Source organism: Sphaerodactylus townsendi, linkage group LG07, assembly GCF_021028975.2.
Source record: "Sphaerodactylus townsendi isolate TG3544 linkage group LG07, MPM_Stown_v2.3, whole genome shotgun sequence".
Classification (NCBI taxonomy): Eukaryota; Metazoa; Chordata; class Lepidosauria; order Squamata; family Sphaerodactylidae; genus Sphaerodactylus; species Sphaerodactylus townsendi.
In genome coordinates, this window is record NC_059431.1 from 28,125,444 (window position 1) to 28,146,541 (window position 21,098).

General features: G+C 42.3%; 1 protein-coding gene across 1 annotated transcript in view; it reads right to left on the minus strand.

Moving 5' to 3' along the window:
• Positions 1-17,610: 17,610 nt before the first annotated feature.
• The window catches only part of LOC125437304 (chondroitin sulfate proteoglycan 4-like), a 41,682-nt gene continuing 38,194 nt past the window's right edge, over positions 17,611-21,098 (minus strand). The window contains exon 10 of the mRNA XM_048504800.1: positions 17,611-20,041. Within this exon, the coding sequence (XP_048360757.1) occupies positions 18,057-20,041 (1,985 nt within the window). The 3' untranslated portion in view covers positions 17,611-18,056. The remainder of the gene's footprint in view (positions 20,042-21,098) is intronic.

The following is a 21,098-nucleotide window of genomic DNA, read 5'->3' on the forward strand; positions in this document are numbered from 1 at the left end:
ATAGCAGGGCATGAGAGAGCAACAGCCTGTTCAGAAATGAAGAATATATGAGGTAGGAAGGAGAAAAATTATTTGGAATTTACACACATGCAAACTTTCTACAGGATTCTACAAACTTTTAAACAAACTTAAGCTATTTTTCTTTTCAGTCAGTATTTGTCTTTAACTGGCTCTTAACCGACGCTCCTTGTAGCATTCCACGCAGCTGCATGGCAGTCCAAAAGCACTGCATGGAACTGAGCTGTTTGGGACAGCTCCCCCTGCTGGGTTACCCCTTATCCGCACTGCACCAATATGGTGGCTGCGTAGTTGCACAGACACACAGCTTACAGGGAACATTGCTGTTAACTTCTTTGAACATTTACTGATTCTATTTATGCAAGGTTAGGATATTCCCAGAGATTTTGGGAAACCTGAAATAATAAGAGTAATTGCAAACCTGAAATAATAAGAGTAAAAAGTAATACGTGCTACTTTGAGAAAACGTAAATAACTTGAATGCGCCACTTGCCAAGTAGATGGAAGCAAAGGAGAGGCAGAAATGGATAATTGTGCCAGAGGAAATAAAGGCTAAAAACCGTGCACAGTGGGTTTGTTTGTCTGATTCATTTCAAAAAGCTTTCAGCTGTTTTAAATGCAGGATATTATATCTTTTAAAATATTGATTTTGAAATCCAACTCAGGGTACAAAAATGGCAATCCTTCATATGCTCTCTGTGACTTTTCAGTCCCCTATCTGCTCTGAAAATTTGCTTCTGAATGTCTGACTGAGTGGCCTTCTAATGACAAGAATAGTTTGGGGGGAACGGAGAACTGTCACCCTGTATTGTTTGTACGATGTTGATCTAGATCAGTGATGGCTTAACCCTTTCGGAGACCCGAAAAGCCTGCTAACTGCAACCCAAACCCACGGTGATGATTATCGCAGTAGTGCCAACATGGGCAATTCTGAACCTGAATACTTGGAGGTTTTAGTTTAGAAAACGGTTATTCCGGAGGCACGCTAAGCATTACTCAGGAGTAAGCTTAGTGAAGCAACCGTGCAATGCTTCAAATGGGTGAATCACGATCCTAGGAGGGTTTACTCAGAAGCAAGTCCCATTGCCAGCTTACTCCCAGGTAAAGGATCATGCCCAGGCCAGCCTAGATGTGTGTGTGTGGGGGGGATTTTCCACCCCCCTCCCACATGATGAACTCTGTGCGCGAGTGCCCACAGAGAGGGCTCTGAGTGCCATCTCTGGCACCCGTGCCATAGGTTCGCCACTACTGATCTAGATAGCCCAGCCTAGCCAAACCTTCTCCAATCTTGGAAACTAAGCAGCATCAGTCCTAGAAAGCACTTGGATGGGAAATCACATAGGAAGTCCAGAGTCGCTATGCAGAGGCAGGCAATGGCAGGTCACCTGTGTTGTCTCTTGTCTTGAAAACTTTTGGGATCACAGGAAGTCAGCTACAACTTGATGGCATTTTCCACCACTGTTGTGTGCATGCACACAAAAGCACCTCTGATACAAGTATCCTGAACATAGACTATTAGGAAAGAACAAATACCTAAACTTTTCTGTTTCTTCTTTAAATCCATGAACTGGATTTTTGATAAATGTGTTTTTCACCTTGTGCAGGGGCCGTCCTGTATTGCCTGGCATAGAACAGGTGCTTTAGGCAGGAAGAATAGGCTGCCACAAAGCTGGGCCACTTCAGGGTGGGGGTTCCGATACACTGCTGCATTGCTAGTAAAGATCCTGCCTCCTAGCAAGGGGAAGAGGTTTTTTAATCTCCCAAATCAAATATTGGCCTTTATTTTCTATTTATTTTCTATTTATTTTCTATTTTCTTTATTTTCTATTTCTTTTCTGACTCTCCAAAGCTATTTTTTCATTACCTGAAACATTCAATCATTTGCAACCTAATACTCCTTTAATTTAAAATAGTTTTTTGAACCCCATTAGATAACATTGAAAATGAGAGTGCTGGCATGGTTTCTTTATCTGGAAATATTTTAATTTATTAAATTGCTTGCGTTATTATTTTTTTGTTTACTTGGCTTGTTTAGCTGCCCTTGAGAATGTATCAAATTGTTCCCAGTTCTTTATCTCCATAATGCACTGCAAGGGATTAAAAGTTAATTTCTATTGTGCATCCCATGGGGAAATGTACATGATTGTTTCTATCTAAGAAGCCACGGAATCGGAAATTGCATTTAATTAAAAGAAAAATACTTTTGAAAGGGATTAATTCGTTCTTGCCACTAGCAGAAATAATTGCTTTGTACCTAGACTTCATTCGTTTGTTCCTGTCATCCAGCTTCTCGGCTAGTCTCTTGCTCTTCAAAATCTGGCCGCCACCACTCTGATGATAGAGCAGTGAAAGACACCAAATTGTACATGGAAGTTTGGTCATGGTATTTGAGCTAGTGCTCATGAACTAAATCTATTCCATCCTAGCTCTGGAGATATAATTTGTGCCAAGGAGGAAATGTTTACATTCAAGGGTAATTTGCATGTTTGCTGTGGGAAATACCAGTTTACATACACTCATTATATATGTCACATATACAGTGGCGTAGCACCAATGGGCCATGGCGTGACGCCCTGGGTGGAACCGTGGTGGAGGCGTGACCAGGCCGCAGAGGGGGCGGGATGGGGGACGTTCCAGGGCGGGGCGGGGTGCCACAGAAGGGGCGCGGAGTACCTGTGCGCCCCGGGCGGAGTTTCCCCTTGCTCTGCCCCTGCACATATAAGCCTAATCAGCCCAAAGATGTGGAGAAGTTAAGGTACTAGTAAACAATGTGAACGCTTCACAATAACAGACAGTCTCCTTGTCTCTGCTGTTATGCCTCACACTTCAACTGCTGTGTGTTTAAACAACTTGTAACTCACTTCAGAATATGTCTCTAGCTCTTTTCAGCCTTTACAGGCATATACACTGGGAACAACAACTTATGTCTAGTAGAGACAACTGCCATTTTGTCTGAAAGAGGTAAGGTGTGTATTTTCAGCTTTGGTACATACAAACCAGAACCCTGAAAATTTCTGACCTTTGTATCCATGAAGTGGAGCTGAAAACATTGCCTTTTTCAGACAAAATGCCAATCACTTATACTGGGAAAATCATGTGGAGTGTACTCTCCCAGTACATGCAGTAAAACCTCACAAGGTCCACTTTCTTCATTCTGTGTTTCTATTTCCACATCTGGGGAGGGGGGGACCAAAAAATGTGCTAGGACACTGTGAATCGGCGACCTCTCCTTGTTTTCACTCACATTGTGGTTACATACAACCCCCCCCCCCCCATTTAGCACAGAATAGTCAAAATATGTATTTGTTAATGGCTATATACTATGAGTAATCTAAATAATATCTTTTCCAGTAAAATTTCAGGACATTGAAGTCTTCAATGATGTTTTCATGATTCCCCGCAGTCACCTAGTCTTTGTGGATCTACTGTTACCACTCATCAAGCATTTTCTAAGCTTCCATTGTTGACTTTAGCTGAAATGACATCATTCTGGCCACTGCCCAGAACCACAGAACTGCTGGTATTTACTCAGCAGTCTGTGCAGATTCAACCTCAGCACTGAAAATGTATCCCACAATTATTGTACCAAACATTGTAAACACTGAATGGGTAACCCTTGATAGATGTTTATTTAACAAAAAAGCAGGGACGTTGGAGATGACAAGAACATCATCAAGCAAAACAATTATCCTATACAGTGCATTGCTATAAAATGTCAGGAAGCACCTTTTCTCATACAAATCTTTCCAGCCATTAAAATCAACTCAATGTCATAATCCACTTTTCACTTTAGTGAGAACTAAATGTGCACTAAGAATATTTCAGTTGTGGTGCCATTCTTCAGAAATTCTTGCAAAGAGAGCCTAACAGTGGCATAGCTTGTGGATCTGGGGAAGCTGGAACCTTGTGATGGTCATGTGGGGGGGCACACCCTTGCAACTGCACCCTTTCCCCTAATTCCCCAGGGAGTTCAAAGGGGTGTAGTTGAACACGACCAGTATGGCTGGCTTCACCCCCAAATTCTACAGTGGAGCTGGAGCAGAACCAGGTGGAGCTTGGGGGAGGAGCCAAAAGTATAAACCGAGAGCTGGTGAGCTCAGAGGCTCAGTTCAGTCCTGACCTCAGTGAAGCCTTCAATGCAAAGCTGGACTCTGCCCATCTGCCCGCCCGCCCCCCCCCCCCAAAGTCAGTATCAAATGGGCTTTCCCCACTCTCAGATGGCCCCATTTCCAGCTCTGCATGGAGCTTGGGGGTGAGGCCAGTCATACAGCACCCCTGCCTCAAAGTTTGGGGCAGGGGTGCAGTTGGGGGTGGGGTGTAGCTGAAGCAGGCAGTGCCTGGGCAAGCCCTGAGTGCCATTTTCCTCAGCTGCACCTCTGGGACGTGACCCTGAATAGGTTTCACAGCCTTTCCCCCCTTTGCTTGTGTTCATGTTCTAGGACATGACTAGACATTATAGAAAGTGAGTAGCAACTGCTGATCCACATTTCACTGTGCATTTCCTATGCATGGTACAGTAAACCACTGACAAGAAGCCACCATGCCCATGTTTCCTCGTTCTGCTGCAATTCAGTGGCTGATGTTTGCAGAGAAAATGGCAAATATGATATCACTTCATATAATAATTTAATCTTAGAGTTGGAAAGGGCTATCAAGATAGGCCATGTAATCCAACCCTTTGCTTCATGAGTTAAATCCACAGGCAGGGCATCCCTCACAGATGGTTGATCAGCCTCAGCTTGAAAAGTATGTTTTTCTAGAGATTACCAGCGAGATATTTGAAGGTAACACCATTACCTGTCATTTGTAATGTGTAGATCGGTTTCTACATTATGTTTTTAGGATTTTTCCTGTGTTCTACTAAACAGATGTTGTAACATGTAGTTTCAAATACAGCATAAATTTAGGACAGAATTCCTGACTGGGACTCCATGTTTCCTACAAGAAAATCATTTATGAAGGATTTGTTTTCCTCCAGTGTTGAAGTCCAGCTAAATTCTCCCTTTACTTTTTCTTGGTTTCATGATTCTGCTGAATATTATTATTTTCTTTCTCAGTGTGTGTGGTTTGTGATTCTGTATATTAGGTTTCTGGCTTAATGTCTGAGTTGATTTTTAATGCAACAACGGAGACAGAGTTCTACAAAACTGAAAATTCATAAGAACATTGTATAAGGATTCGCCTATTGCTTTCATGGGTTTAGAAGCTTCTTCTTACACAGAGCCGTTTATTAATACACATGATTCTGAATGGCAACCATCCAAATCACAATATCCACACAAACCTTATTCATGTTGTTCTAAATGGCTGCCATGGGGCATATTTCCAAAAGAGAAGGAATGTTGGAACTTTGGAAGGATGCCACCCTGTCCAGAGTGGGGACAGAACTGAAGGGGAGGGAGAAAAGCACAACACAATCACACCACACTGGGGGAAATCAGAACACAACTTTATTGATTACAGGTTCCTCAGGTCTGTTGGTTCCATCTCACAAAATCCATCTCTGGTCAGGTGGAGCTTGGAGGCTGAGCCAGCAGTATGAAGCTAAAGGTTTGACAGCCCCCTGTGCTCAGACTTAGTCTGCAGGTTATAGCTCAATCCAAGCCTGACTAGGGCCAGGCTCAAATGGGTCCCTGCCACTCCTGAGCTCCACATGGTGCTTGGGAGCAGAGTGAGCCAGCTGCCCTCACTCCTGACCTCCATGTGGAGATTGCGGACAGGGCATGGCACAGCTGTTTTATACAGCTATGCTCCTGGGAGATGCTACATGGACTGAGGATCTTAGAGTCTCCTGTCCTGCTTGCTTGTCACTGAAAGTTGATCAGGATTTTGATTTTTGATATGTCCAACTTTGCTACAGCAGGCTGATGGGAATTGTAATCCATGAACATCTGGAGAGCTGCAGGTTGCAGACCCTTGAATTTACAAAACAGCTGTCAAAACACAGAGTTATGGAATAGGACGTGTTCGAAACAGAAATTAATAATTTCACACTCTCCTGAATTTTCTTTTTTTAATGGTTTACTTTCATTCATTCATTTTTGTGTTTTCTTTGTTCTTCTTTAAATGTTCCTTCTTTCCCTTCGGTTAAGACTAAGAGCGGAGGATTTGCAACATGAGACCGGAAATTCTGAACTGCACATTCCAACTGTAAATTACAACAGTCTGTAGTTTGCTATAGTCTGACTGCAGCATCCAAATTGCACAACCAGGCACATTTCTTCATAAAAGAGACTATTGCAACCCGGAAAGGCTTACGCCATCAAATTGCTAACAAAGGGAACGAGAGGGTTAGTCACTGTCCACATAGTCTCCAGAGAGGTTAGCACAATGTCAGCCTAATTTGGGACAGGTTTTGAATGAGTGAAATAGATCTGCACCTCTGATTTTTCTTCCCGCTACGAACTGATTGACTGAGAGCCAGACATTCACTGAAAAGGCTTTTGAATCCTTAATTGTTAGGATATGTACTGCTGTCTTTTTTCTTTCTTTTTTTACACAGAGGACTGTTAAAAACAACATAATGGTTCAGTTTCACAATTCAGGCATGGCAGCTGGTCATCTAGCATAATTTAATGGGTGCCATCAGTCAGTGGCATCTATCCAGGTAATAACAGGTTCAGCGAAGGCCATGTAAGTCAGGCCTAGTTACTCAATTTGCTTAGGAAATCTTTGTAATTGTATTGGAGGGGGAGGAATTGGCTTGCGCGCAGTGCAGATCACAAGAAGCAATAGAATACCACAGCACCTCACACGCGCTTTCACAAGGACCCCTGTTGTTTCTGCTGTTTATTTTAAAAATGTACATGCCACATCCCAAAAGACCTGCTTTAGGCCTCTCAGTGTTCTTGGACTGTGGAGTCTGGCTTTGTTTGTGGGTCTCACACTAAGCAAGAGCCAGGATGATTGGATCTCAGGAGTTCAGAGATCTACCTGTCAACATGTTAGAGGCCTGGCCATGATGCCCACTGTACACTGCGCTGTACTTATATTCGCACAGTCTTAGGTCCATAGAACAGAAGGGGCAACCAATAGGGATCCCGTCCTTTCCTCCCATTTTAGCAGATTTGTGTGAAATCATTTGGTGGGGGAGGAAGCAGTGGAGTAGCTGGGGGGGTGTTGGGGGAGCTGGAACCCTGGGCACCACTTCCTAGGGATGCACAGCAGGGCAATGTCTCCCCCTCACAACTGCGCCCCATCCCCAACTCTCTGGGTGTTGGGGCAGGGGTGCAATTAAATGCCTCACACATACACCCCATCTCCACATAGAGATTGGGAGCAGCAAGGGCCCATTTGAGCCTGACCTCAGTCAGACTTGGGTTTGGATTTGATCAGTTTAGAGCTCAATCCAAGCCTAGCTGAGGCCAAACTCAGACTGAGCATACAAGCTGTTGAGCTGTATACTGTTGGTTCCGTCTCACAAAATCCATCTCTGGTCAGGTAGAGCTTGGAGGCTGAGCCAACAGTATAAAGCTAAAGGTTTAACAGCCCCCTGTGCTCAGGCTTATAACTCAATCCAAGTTAGTGCAGGTTATAGCTTAATCCAAGCCTGACTAAGGCCAGGCTCAAATGGGCCCTTGCCACTCCTGAGCTCCACATGGAGCTCGGGAGCAGAGTGAGCCAGCTGCCCTCACTCCTGACCTCCATGTGGAGATGGCAAATAAGGCACGGGACAAGCCCTGGGTGCTGTTTTATACAGCTATGCTCCTGGGAGAAAGGAATAAAGGTGCTACATGATCTTAGAGTCTCCTGTCCTGCTTGTTTGTCACTGAAAGTTGATCAGGATTTTGACTTTTGATATGTCCAACTTTGCTACAGCAGGCTGACATGTTTCTTGTACCTTCAGATTGAAAGCTACTACTACTATTACTAACAGGTACTACAGAATCCTAGTAGTTTCTTAGATAGTAAAAAATGTCACTTCTTTTCTTTCTTTTTTATTGTTATTCTTTTGTCATCAAGTCACAGCTGATTTCCTGCTACCAGAAAGGGGTTTTCAAGACAAAGAAGCTCAGAGCTATTTTGCCATTGCCTGCCTCTGCATACCAACCCTAGAATTCCTTAATGATTTCCCATCTAAATACTGACCAAGACCAACCCTGTTTAATTTCCAGGCTTACATGGAACGGGAAGAGGGCATTAGGCCACATATATATATATATTTCAAAACCTTTAGCATTTACAAGCGGAAAGTGCCTTAACATCTCCTGTTTATAAACACTGAAACAAATAAAATAGTAAAACATTTTTTAAATCATTATAATTGCACAACTGTACAGCAAGTGCACAGCAATCAACCCCTTTGCTTTCATAAGCAAGAATTGCCTAAATCATAATTTAAAAATTGCTCTTTTAGAAATGAACACACCAAGAACCCCGTACCATTCTGTTGAATAAAATCCAGAACTACAGCTAGATGTTTTCCCCACTAAGCTAATTGCCATGTTTCCTTCTCATGTCTGAAGTGAGGGTGGAAATGGATGGTTTCCTGCCTTTTGCACAAATGACAACATAGCATACTGCTCATTAGGAGTGTGCGTGAATTTTTTTATTCAGTAAATTTCAGGTTTGTGTTTTAAAAAACCCAGAAATTTTTGGAAAAGCCAAATAAAGCTGATATCCATTGGCTTTATTCAGCTACACCCAAACCAACATTTACTGAGTAATCCACACACACACACCCCACACAGACACACACTGTTTCCCAGATCCAGGTAGATCTGGAAAACATTGGCAGGGGAAGGAGAGTGGGGTTTGGCTTTTTTGGTACCAGGTCTATTCACCTCTGCTGAATCCCCTGTTGCTGTTGGAAAGGGTTTTAGTAAAGGACACCCCCCCCCCCCAAAAAAGCTGTTACGGCTTTTAGGAGGGGTGTGTGATTTCGTTTTACTGAATCACCACCCCAACTGCTCATTATTTTCAGCAACCCCCAGTAGTTTGGTGGTGCATTACATCTTTCAGGTTTGGAGGCCAGGCTGTAAAAATAACGTTCCTTCAAATTAAAGGGACAATGTATCTTGGAACTGATGAGAGTTCATCACTCCCCGCCCCCGCCCCCTTTCTGCTCCTCTGGGCGGAAGGGGAAATGCACCAAAAATGTTTTAATTTTGACTTTTAAAAAAAGAGAACTATTTTTAGGTGCTGAAATTCCAGAGCCTGAAAACTGCTTGAAAATAATTAGTATAACAATGCCACCCTTTCCTGGCCAAATTCAACATATTGAACAGCATGCCATTTAAAAAACAACCTGAAATTAAAAACATTTCAAAGTGTACAATCATTCTCATTCATTTTGCATCTGTCTGCACTCAGCAGAAGATACTTTCTGAGGGTTGGAAGGTCCTGGGAAATGGCCAGAGATATATATTTAGGTGAAAGAAGAAGATGGGCAGAGATCTTCCTAGCTGGAATGGAAATTTGTTTCCACTTTCATAATGCAGCTTTAGATTCACTTTTCGTTTCATTGGACTTCTATCATATTTCATCCCTCAGATAGATAGTATAAGAGTTTGGCAGCCTTGATTATCATAAATGAACCTGTCGTTGTGGTATTGTCTAGAACAGTGGTTTCTAATCTTTTTTTACTTGTGTACCCCTCGGCAACTCACGTCCCTAAAATTGTTCCTTCATATTCGCAAACTTTTAATGTAATTTGTTTCATGCGTCCCCAAATGCTCTGGCATGTACCCCTGAGGGAAACCACTGGTCTAGAACATTAGTGGCCAAAGAACCAAACCTTCCTTAATATTTTGGAAATCATGTTGCATCCAGAGAATAGGAGACAAGATGGACGGGCAACTAGAAGCAGTTTTGAACTGGACAGGCAGGAATAGAGAGCTGAAATTGTTTTTTTCATGCTCTGCTGTTACATTTGAAAATAATTGCCACAGAAGCCCCCAAATGCTTTCCTTGGCCCCCCAAATAAAACCTTTCAAAACTGCCTCTAGATTTTCTTTGAGGGGAGTGGGTTAAGCTTAAAAATTTCATCATCATTATCGTTATGAACTGTAAAAGTGGTGGAAAGGAAATTTTTAAAAGAAATGGGAGTGATCGCAGCCAACATAAATCAATGAAATGTGGCAGGAAGATGTTTGAATGCCTTTCTGACATCCTTCCTCTGTCATATAGCACCAGACAATAAAGCTATTGCTGTAAGTGCTGAGGAAAATCTATGTGGATTCTGGAAAATCTATACAATCTATATTGCTATCTATCAGTTTCCCCTTAGGAGTGCATCCACATTATACAATTGGATTAATGTGGCCCGTAGGATGGCCTCGGTTCTTGGCTGTTGTTTATGTGCTTGGCCGAGCCGATTCTTATTTTTCATCAGGCCCATAAATGTGCAACTCATTCTGCTGATTTGCTTCATGGTTAAGGGGTTTTTGGCTTGACGATTATAATGTGGATTGGGAAAAGAATGTGTTCTCAAGAAGAGCAAATTCTCAGTATTGTTACTGAATCTGTATACTTATATGAACACTCACTACTATGAGCCCTGACCTGGATTAGCCAAACTAGCACCATCTTATCAGATCTTGGAACCTAAGTTTAAGCATAAACATAAGCATTTTTATTGTCATTGTGCACGCACAACGAAATTTACAACAGCATTCCTCGATGCACACAATTTCAGACTCATACCCCATCCTCACTTTCCCCTTCCTCCACCCATCCCTACACAGCCCCAAACACATCAACACGAAGCCGCGGAGTTTAGCATAGCCACAGCTCTTGAGTAGAAGCTGTCTCTAAGCCTCTTTGTCCTAGTTTTTATAGGCCTGTATCGTCTGCCGGATGGTAACAGTTCAAAAAGAGAGTGTGCTGGATGAGACGGGTCTCTCAGAATATTTTGGGCTTTCTTTAGGTTTCGGGAATTATAGAGTTCTTCCAAGGAGGGGAGAGGGCAGCCAATAATCCTCTGTGCAGTAGTGATCAAGTGGGGTTGGCCCTGCTTTGTAATTGGATGAGAGACCACAAAGGAATCCAGTGTTGCTATACAGAAGCAGGCAACGATAACCCACTTTGGAGAGACAGCATGGTGTAGTAGTTAAGAGCCGCAGAGTCTCATCTGGAGAACAGGGTTTGATTCCCACTCTGCCACATGAGTGGCAAACTCTAATCTGTTGAACCAGGTTTGTTTCCCCACTCCTACACACAAAGCCTCCTGGGTGACCTGGGCTGGTCACAATTCTCTTTGAACTCTCTCAGACCCACCTACCTCACAAGGTGTCTGTGGTGGGGAAGGGAAGTGGTTGTAAGCTGCTTTGAGACTCCTTGAAGACAGAGAAAAGCAGGGTGTAAAAACCAGCTCTTCTTATTCTTCTTCTCTTGTAAACCCTACAGAGCTGGCATAGGTTGACTGTGACTTGACAGCATTTTCTACCACCACCAGCTCCAGTGATCACAAACCTTGTTAAAATTGCATTCCTCCTGAAGAAGGCTGACTTTTCAAGGGAGAGGAAGAGCTGTTCATAAGGCTGGACAGTCATGATGACTGAAATTAAATGAATCTGCTTTTACAATTTCCAGCTGTCAGAATCACCATGAACCAAACAATTGAAACAGTTGGGATCAGCCAACCTGACACTGACTCATAAGAACCTCGCGGCTCAGACCAGTGGTCTATCTAGCCTATCTATCCTGCTGTACAAAGTAGCTAACCAGTTGTCCTAAAGAGCCAACAAACAAGGGATTGTTGTTAAGGACTTCCCTTCATATTACCTCCTAGCCACTGGTAATCAGAGGTTTACTGAGAGCCATCAAGGTTAAGAGCAGATGGTCTCTAATCTAGAGAATCGGGTTTGATTCCCCACTGTTCCACATGAGCAGCAGATTCTTATCTGGTGACCCAGATTTTTTCCCCACTCCTAGATTCCTGTTGGGTGACCTTGGGCAAGTCACAGTTCTTCAGAACTCTCTCAGCCCCACCTACCTCACAAGGTGTCTGGTGGGGGGAGAGGAAGGGAAGGGAGTTTAGGAGAGAAAGGGGAGTAAAAAACCAAACTTCTCCTCCTCCTCCTAAAATGCCCCAAATCCAACTGAACTGGAGGATTTTTTAACTCCATACAAAGATCTTGGTTTTCCTATCTCACTGTAGCCTCGAATGCTTATTGTGGAGATAGCATTATGGGAAGCATCTGCATCTACAACAGGAAGAGGCTGGCAAAAAAAAAGTATTTCCATCCATAGAAATACTGCATTGGATTCAGTACAGTCTATTTATTTCTATTTATTGAAACTATTTCTAGCGAACTTTTCAATGAAGCCCCTAAAGGCTTCTTTATGTTTTGATATAACCCAAATCATGCTGGATTACAGTGTGGTTAGCACAGGGTTTAACTTCAGTTGTGTGCAATGAATCCCACAGATTTCATTTAACTCAGCAGCCGTCTGTTTTCTTTCCAAGAGGTTCTAAACATGCCAGTAAAGCTTCATTCCAGGACTTAATCTTCTCAGTCTCCTTTCCTACAGCCCTGCCTGAGACTTCAAAGTCTCCCATACTGTGTGAGGTCAAGGAAACATGACTCAGCTTACAACCTTCGACTCTCAAGCAAACAGCTTCATCAGCAGTTACTATGGGGTTTTTTTCCCAGTAAGTATGCTATAATGCACTAAAAGAACAAGGAAGACACTGCAGAGATGGGGTGGGAGAGATTTTGCCAGAACGTCTTCTCTCACAAACAGTTTTATAGCCAGGGGTTCCGCAGACTGCAGTCAAAGGACGCTTTGTACTGTGACTAAAGAATTTGAGATAGGCTGTTTTTGAAGGAGCTGCATATTTCATTTGAATCTTTGAATCAAGTTTATGATTAATAACAGTATCCATTGTACTTGTCGGGACAACGATGTTCAGCTGGCTCAAAACATGTATTCAATTTCATATAAAACAGAGACATTCAAGGAAGACTCTTGTCTTTTGTTTCTTTAAAGATCAAGCAGGAGATATATCTTTTAGGAAGCTGAAATTGTCACTCTGATTTGCAGCCCAATAATGTTTTCTTAGAAGTTAGCTGCTGAGTTCAATGGAATTTACTTCCTTTAGTGTATTTAGAATTGCAGCCTTGGTCCTATTAACAGGCTTTATTAACTTTAGAAGTGACCTTGGCTATTTATTTGCACCAAATTTGAAAATAAAGCCATAACCTTTCAAATCAGACTGGGCATAGGGGCAAAGGAATGTGCTGTGACTCTGTTTAGGGTTGTACTGGGATGCTTCTAATTTGTCATTGCAAACAAACAGTGACATAGAGGGAGAGGCTCAATTAGTGATCTATAAACTCCTTCATCTACGGGTTACAGCAGTAGCGTAGCGCCAACGGGACAGGGGGGCACAATGCCCCAGGCGCACACCTGTGTGGGAACGTGGAGGGGGCGTGGTGCACACGTATGCCCCGGGCGCAGTTCCCCTCGCTCCACCCCTGGGTTACAGGGACACAGGGTTAGAATAGACCATACAGTACAAATAGAACTGATCTGAATCTAGACCACAACCACTGGAACAGGATATAATAAAATATGACTGTGGCTGCATTATAGAGTAAGTTGTAGCTTGGGTTCTTTATGTATGGCATTTGAAAAAGTCAAAGAACCTTGATATTAGAATTTTATTTGTAACATAATAAAATCACACTGTGTCTTGTTATTACAATTTTGCTTGTCATAAGCTATTTCGGAATAATTTCTCCCATATAAAATATAATTATTTTTTAAAACTGTTCCACAATTCAGTGTTTTAGTTTAGTAGTAAAGCCAAACATACCCTAAAATGCCGTACAGGAAAAAATGTACACATACAATTTTTAAAAGGCACAATATAGCCATAGTTAAGTGTGCAGTTGCATTGATTTAATGTGCTTACTATACAGCAGTGCATACTAGTCTTTTTCTTCCTGCCAGCTCTTTTCACATAACAAAATGCGGTTTTGCAATGCAGGAAGCCACTGTCCTTTAAAACAAAACAAAAAAAAGGCTAGTGAAGAAACAATTGGCAAACCCCTCTGCTCTGCCTGGTCTCTGCTACAAATTGCTAAGTGTGGATCTAGCTGTGCGCATCTTTGGATGGTAGCTGCCAACTATTTTTTCAAATGCTACAGTTTGCACATCTTAGGAAATACCATCTAGGATGTAAATAATACCAGCAAAGAAAACTCTGTTTTACATAACACAGTGCAGTGGTTGGGTCCAGGGTCCCCATTCAGTGCCTTGTACAACTGTCGGATCTGAATTGTGGGTCCTCAGTTTCAGTGTTCTTGGTTCCCGATGTGGATTGGAACTATGTTACACATGAAAGGGCCTCAGAAGATACACGGGTTTCCACATCAGGCCAAATAAGCCCCAACAGGCTCCTGAAATCATTTCATGATACTGTTCAGTACCAATAAATTACAATTGTATTTAGGATTTGTCTCAGGGTAGCATAGCTCTGCTGTACAATTTAGTAATGGATGGCCTATGCTCTGTGGTTTAGGGGTCAGCAGGCTGGAAATGATGGATGTATATAAATTAATTAAATTTGCATCCCACCCGTCTTTCCTCTAAGGAGCCCAGAATGAACTAAAATAACCCTGCAGTTATACGCAATGCTAGCCTGCCATCTGTTTCATCCTTGGAGTATGCTCCCAGGGAATATGATTTGCAGTAGATAAGCAGCTGAAGAGGAGGAAGTAGGATTGTAAACTCCAGGTTGGGGAATTCCCGTAGATTCATGGGTGGAACCTGGGGAAGGCAACGTTTGGGGAAGGGAGGGACTTCAGTGGGATATAATGCTACAAAGTCCACCTACCAAAGCAACTATTTTCTCTAAATGAACTCTTTTATCGGGAGATCAGCTGTAATTCCATGAGATCTGCAGGTCCAACCTGGAGATTAGCAACACTAGGATGAAAAGATTCATAATCCCTGAAATTTGCGCTCAAGTTACTTCCTCATACTGTGCAAATGCCAGGTAAATGTAGCACATGTAAGGTATAGAACTCTGTGAAGGAAGACTAGCATCTTGAGAGCAAGTTCAGGAGGAAGTGGCTAGTGAATAAATTATGTTCTCTGTTCTCTTTGTGTTCTCCACTGTGGACTCCATGGCAAACAATATTCCCAAGAGTATTGCAAGGAAGAAGCAGATAGGTACACTTAACTACATATGCAGCTCCATTGTAATGTTCTCTTTGGTTTTCAGATTTCCCACAATTCCACAAGGAAGAAGGTGGCTCCCCAAGGCCAGACAGAATTTCACAGAAAAATGAAATTGGAACAGGGGTTTCCCACAGGCAAATTCCAGCGAAAAGATAGATTCACGGAGTAGGTTCAGGCATTTTTTTTTCTTCATTAAATCCACAAATGATATTACCTTAAGCATAACAAAATTGCTATGAACTGAAGAAGACTTTTAATGAAGTGTTCAGGAACGGTAAAGTGCGGACTCAGGAGGGTCTGTTTGTGGTATGGAAGTGGGAAGGGGCTGAACCATGCTGTGCTAGAGCTTTTCACATATTCTGGAATCATCATTTCAGAAACTTAACATTCTTAGGTTTTGTTCAGAGTTCTTGTACCATAATTAGAGAAAATGTGTGTGTGTGAGTAGGTGGGCAGGGGACTTTGTTGCTTTCTGCATCATTCTCTTTTCTCTCACACCTTCCCTCTGTCACCTTGGGTAGCAGTAACCCAAGCCTTTTAAATGCTCCTTATATCTATCCCAGTTCAAAAGCTTTCCTGCTCTCATCTCCTCATCTGCCATTTTGCAAAGAAATAAAAATAAATAAAAATCCCTCAGTCATTTCCATTTCACCAAGCTGCACATATCCAAAGGCACGTTAAACCTTTCATTTGAGTTTCTTGGTTCAGACTCCAAAATACAAAGAATTGTCAAGCACCCAGAGGTCCCAACATAGGGTGCCTTCAGTGTCATAATTTTACAGGCCTGTGATGAGTTATGAATTATTTCCATAGCATAGTTCCTTTCAGCTCTGTTTAAAGATTTTTCCCCAGCAATTTGCTGGAGCAAATTCTGTGATACAGCAGCAGGTTGAAATTCCCACTCTTGTTTACATGGACTTTTTAGTGAACTCATTAACTTCCAACGGAATTAATTCTACTTGTGTAACCCAGACAGAATTTTGGCCCTGACTCAGTGATAGACTAGAGGATACATTTTTGAGACAAGGCCGTAAACATAAAGATAATGCTACAGACTGGCTGGCAGCCACACAGCTTTTACCATATGGATGAGAGGTGAAGCATGCACTCTTAAACAACATTCAAGGAAACTGTCCAAATCCCACAGTTTAAAATGGTAAGGGGGAAAGTTACTGTTCAAGGTAGCAACTGTTTACATCATCCATTTTAAACGCTCAAGAGAATAATGGATTTCTTGCTTAGTGACCCAGACAAAATAATCACAGCTTTGTTTGTCTTATCACTTGCCTTCAAACTGAGCCAAGGTCAAATTGACATGGTCAAGATTAGCACCTTTTCAGTTATTTGAAACAACATTCACATCTGTTTGAGAGCGAGTGGGCTCTGGATGAGAGAGATGGTTTAAAATTGCCGATATTAAGTTTGCCTTGGACATATATGCACACAGTCCCATAGTATTGCAGAAGTAATAAAATCTTCTTTAAATGCAGTCTTGAGCCCCAAACTGCATAATTACCCTTGGCACTCTCATTCTAAAAATTAGAAATCACGGGATCCAAACTGATATGTACTGACATAGCACCAAGGTCAGGGCGGCACATTTGAATCCAGACCTGACATTTTTATTTGTTTGCCTGTTTCAAACCAGGGTCCTGTCATCTGCTGCTGGAAGTAGCCTTGAGACAGACCTAGAAGCAGGGTGTCAAATGGTCCAGATCAGGGGTAGGGAACCTGCGGCTCTCCAGATGTTCAGGAACTACAATTCCCATCAGCCTCTGTCAGCATGGCCAATTGGCCATGCTGGTAGGGGCTGATGGGAATTGTAGTTCCTGAACATCTGGAGAGCCGCAGGTTCCCTACCCCTGGTCCAGATAGACTTCAGGGCTTGGACAACTCAAAAGCTTTATACAAATACAATCTGCAGCAGCTGATGTAGTGCCTTTTCCCTTCTGTACCTCAGGACTCTGAGGCCAAAACACACACTGTCCCACTTATATCAGTGGTCCCTCAAACCTCAGAATCCTGGTTCAAGACCTGGAGTCCTTAACTCTTTAAAGATTATTATGGCTGCTGAAATCAATGTACAAAGAAGTGTAATCATTGGTTTGTAAATATAGAATTTATGCACATACAAAGTATATACATATCAAATTCTTCTCTATGCTTGGGAATCTTTGAAAAAGCAGCACTTCCAGTCAAGGGATACTGCCGATGCACATACATGTATGATTGTGTGTTCCTGCATTGCAGGAGATTGGGCTTGATGGCCCTTGAGGTCTCTTCCAACTCTATGATTCTATGTATGTAGATTGTGCTTCCAAGTCAGTGTAGGCAGGAGGTGGAACCAGCATGTTCCTGCCTGGTTCCCCCCATACCATTGATTCAAATGTGTGTAACATCTTCACTAGAGGGCTCCTTACAAAACCCTAAGTAAAGTAAGTGGGACCAAGTCCATTGTGCTGCATTGCAGTTTCAATCCTATTTTAATTCAATTATTTGAGAACTACAGTGTATAGAAAATTTGGAAACATCAGCTATGCCAAGTAAAACAACATGACACCATGTTGGAGAATTCACCAATGAAAATCAGCATAGGTGTAGCTGAACCTCAGCCTGTTCACTATACAATGACCAACAAGACTGGTCCTCACAATGAGACTGAAACCCCACCAAAGCTACTACTGACTTCCCCCAGGTTTCTAATCTCACAAAGAGTACAGAACTCACAGCATATGTGAGTACAGAACGAGTTGTGCTTAATTCAAAATAAATAGACATTGCAAAAAACGTTCCCGTGTCAAAATCAGTTTGTAAATTTTTCAGTTGCAGAAGCGGCATGCTACACCCAGTACTGATTGCGTTTCAGAGTTGGGTTGGTTGTTCGGCAGTGCTGGATCATTTCTGGGTCAAGTCTGGACCAACTGCTTTGCAGAAAATATTCTGAAGCTGGATCCGCTGGAGGGGTAAAGCTGTTCCTGCCTGATAGCCACAAATGGGACGGTCACCGGGGTGCTGGAGGCTTTTAACAGGGGTGTCACTGTGACGGTAGGCACTGTTAAGCTCCTTTCCGGACAAAAACTTGGGCTACTAAGAACTGCTGGTTTATGATCTGCAACGGAAGGTTTTGCCTTTTGGGGCTTATGGCACATTAGGAAGATGCAAACAACAACGGCAGTCACAATGAATAAAACAGCAACCGAGATTAGTGGTACAACGATGAACAGTCGGTTATTCTTACTGTCTTCAAGATGAACCGAGGTGCTTTTGGAATTTGCTTGGGTTGTGGTCTCAGCCCCTGCAGACCTGCCATATGCAACCTCATCCTTAAGCAAGGCATCTTTTTCCTTCTGTTGCCCCCAGTGATTCCAATTGCGCCCCAGAGTCTGCACTGTCTGTCCTGGTGTTTCAGTATGCATACTGTACTTTGTTAAAAGCAGAGGTTCATTATTTGTAATGGCATAACCCTTTAAAATGTTTGCACTAGTTAAGAAGGTCACTTCTGGTGTAAACGTCTGGACCAGCAAAGGGTTGTGTGGCACAATAATATAATGAAAATCACCAACTGCAGGCTGGACACCTTCTGCCCTGAGTATAAACGTGAAGGAGTCATTTAATACATCAACACCGGTCAAGTGGGCATCTGCTTCGAGAAATATAACTCCATCCTCAATGTCCCTCTGTGTAAACAAAGACATCTCTTTGCTTTTAACAGTGGTTAATGGCTCTTTGACCACTCTACTCTGACTTGGAGGCACAATCACTTCAAATCTGGGGTTGCTATTTGTTAAGTTTGCTAGTTGGGTAGCATCCAAGTCACTAGGTTTTAGCTTGTAAGCCATCTTGTTTAGAATGTTCAGGCCAAGTGTCATCTGTACAAGAGGCTGTATTGTAAGGTTCAAAACCTGTCCTGTTAGATTATTGTCTGAGGTAAACACTGTGAATTCCACAGTATCTCTAGATGTGGTGAGATCCATCATCCTATATGATAGTCTTCCTGCATATAAATCTGCTTGCTGGAACTTAGTTACCTGTTCATTGCCAATCAGTATTTCCCCATAACTGAACGGCCGGGTTACTTCAAAGCTAACATCTGTGTTTTTTCCATTGGTTGTAGCTGAAAGATGTGCATTTGTAATAGCAACAGTATTCTGTCCCTGTAGAAGCACCACCTCAGATAGGTTGACTAGTGTGATAGATGTGGGGATTACTTCAAGAGTAAAGAGTTTGTATAGGGGATGATGTTTTCCATCTGTCACACTGAAGTAGAAAACCCCAGAAAAAGGACTTCCATCTTGTACAAACCAAACTCTGCCAGCATCAACATCAGCCTGTGTGAAATCACTAATGGATTCGTTCAAATGAGTCCACTTCGCCAGGTAGCCATTTTGGGGGTTTCTCATAATGTTGTATTTGATTTCTTCTGGGATGTTATCTAAGTCTTCTACTTTCAGGCTTTCTGGTCCCAGAACTGCTGTTTCTCCTTGCAAAACATTCAAATACAGCATTTTGGTCTTCAACTCTGGAGGCTGATCATTAACTGGAACAACAGTGATATTAAATATCTCTTCCAAAAATTCATTTTCTGGCTTTGTTGCAGATTTGCCCTTTTGATTTAGCCACACGGCAAAAGTAAATTGATCGGCCAATGATTCAGAATCATCGTGGACATAAGTGATTCCAAATTTGTTGATAATGTACTGAGAGAAGTTGGGCTTCTCTCTAGTAATGTTTCTCTCTCCCACAACGATTCTGCCATGTTGCGGCAATGATGTGACTTGATGCCATACTTCGTATGCAGGACGTTGTACCTCAGGCAATTTAAACAACAGGTTTGATCCATCCAAGTTGGTTCTGCCAATTAAAACTTTGCCTCCCTCCTGGACAACAATACCTGCCAATAACAGAAAACAATTACTTCAAAAAGAATCCACAAATAAGACTACTTACAATTTATATTGTGCTTTCAATGTTCAAAGTGTTTTCATTCTTTGCAATGTTTTCATTCTTTGCTACAATCTTTAAAACATCCCTGAAAGGTCATTACCCGCATATTGCACATGGCTGGCTCAACCTGATGAAGTTACCTCACTAACATTACAGTCCTAAGCAGAATTATACCCTTTTAAGGCCATTGACTTGGAGGGGTATAACTCTATTTAGGCAGGGGGCAGGGGGGCGGGGGCACTGTGAGTTTATTGTGGACAGAAGTTTTAACTAGGACTTCGTTGATGTATATTATGCTTATATCTCACCTTTTCTCAATTCCCAAAGTAGCTTACAAAATGTAAACATACATAACGACAAAACACAGTTGAAATACATAATCTAAAATATTAGAACTGACAAAAAAAATTGACTTAGATCTCCCCAGGAATTTTCCTGGAAGCAAGATTGGGGTGGGATTTCAGCCTGCTGCAGGAGGGAGGAGGTAAGAAGCTGCAGTCTATGAACAAATATCCTTCCACCCACAAAAAAAAAAAAACCCCGACAGGGGGGGTCTAAGCCTTTCCCCCCCTGATTTGCATAGAGGAAATGAGACAAACAAAGAAACTGAAGCACATTGTACATATGGAAGAACCTGGACCCAAGATACCTGCTAAACATTTTAAAAGATAAAAAAGGAACATTTTTTAAAATTGTTTACAGCATTTGTATGCTGTTCTCATGGCGTTTGCAGGTTGCTTTTCTTCCCAAAGAGACCCAAACCAACTAACAGAAAAAAACACCATTTTACAAATAATACAAGTAAACAAACAAACAAAAATCCCCCAACTAAATAAACAGATCCTGAGGTGGTTTCCAGAGATAAGGCTGCCTAACACAGGCCCTAGATCAGTGGTGGCGAACCTTTGGCATTCCAGATGTTATGGACTACAATTCCCATCAGCCCCTGCCAGCATGGCCAATTGGCCATGCTGGCGAGAACTGATGGGAATTATGTGGAATAA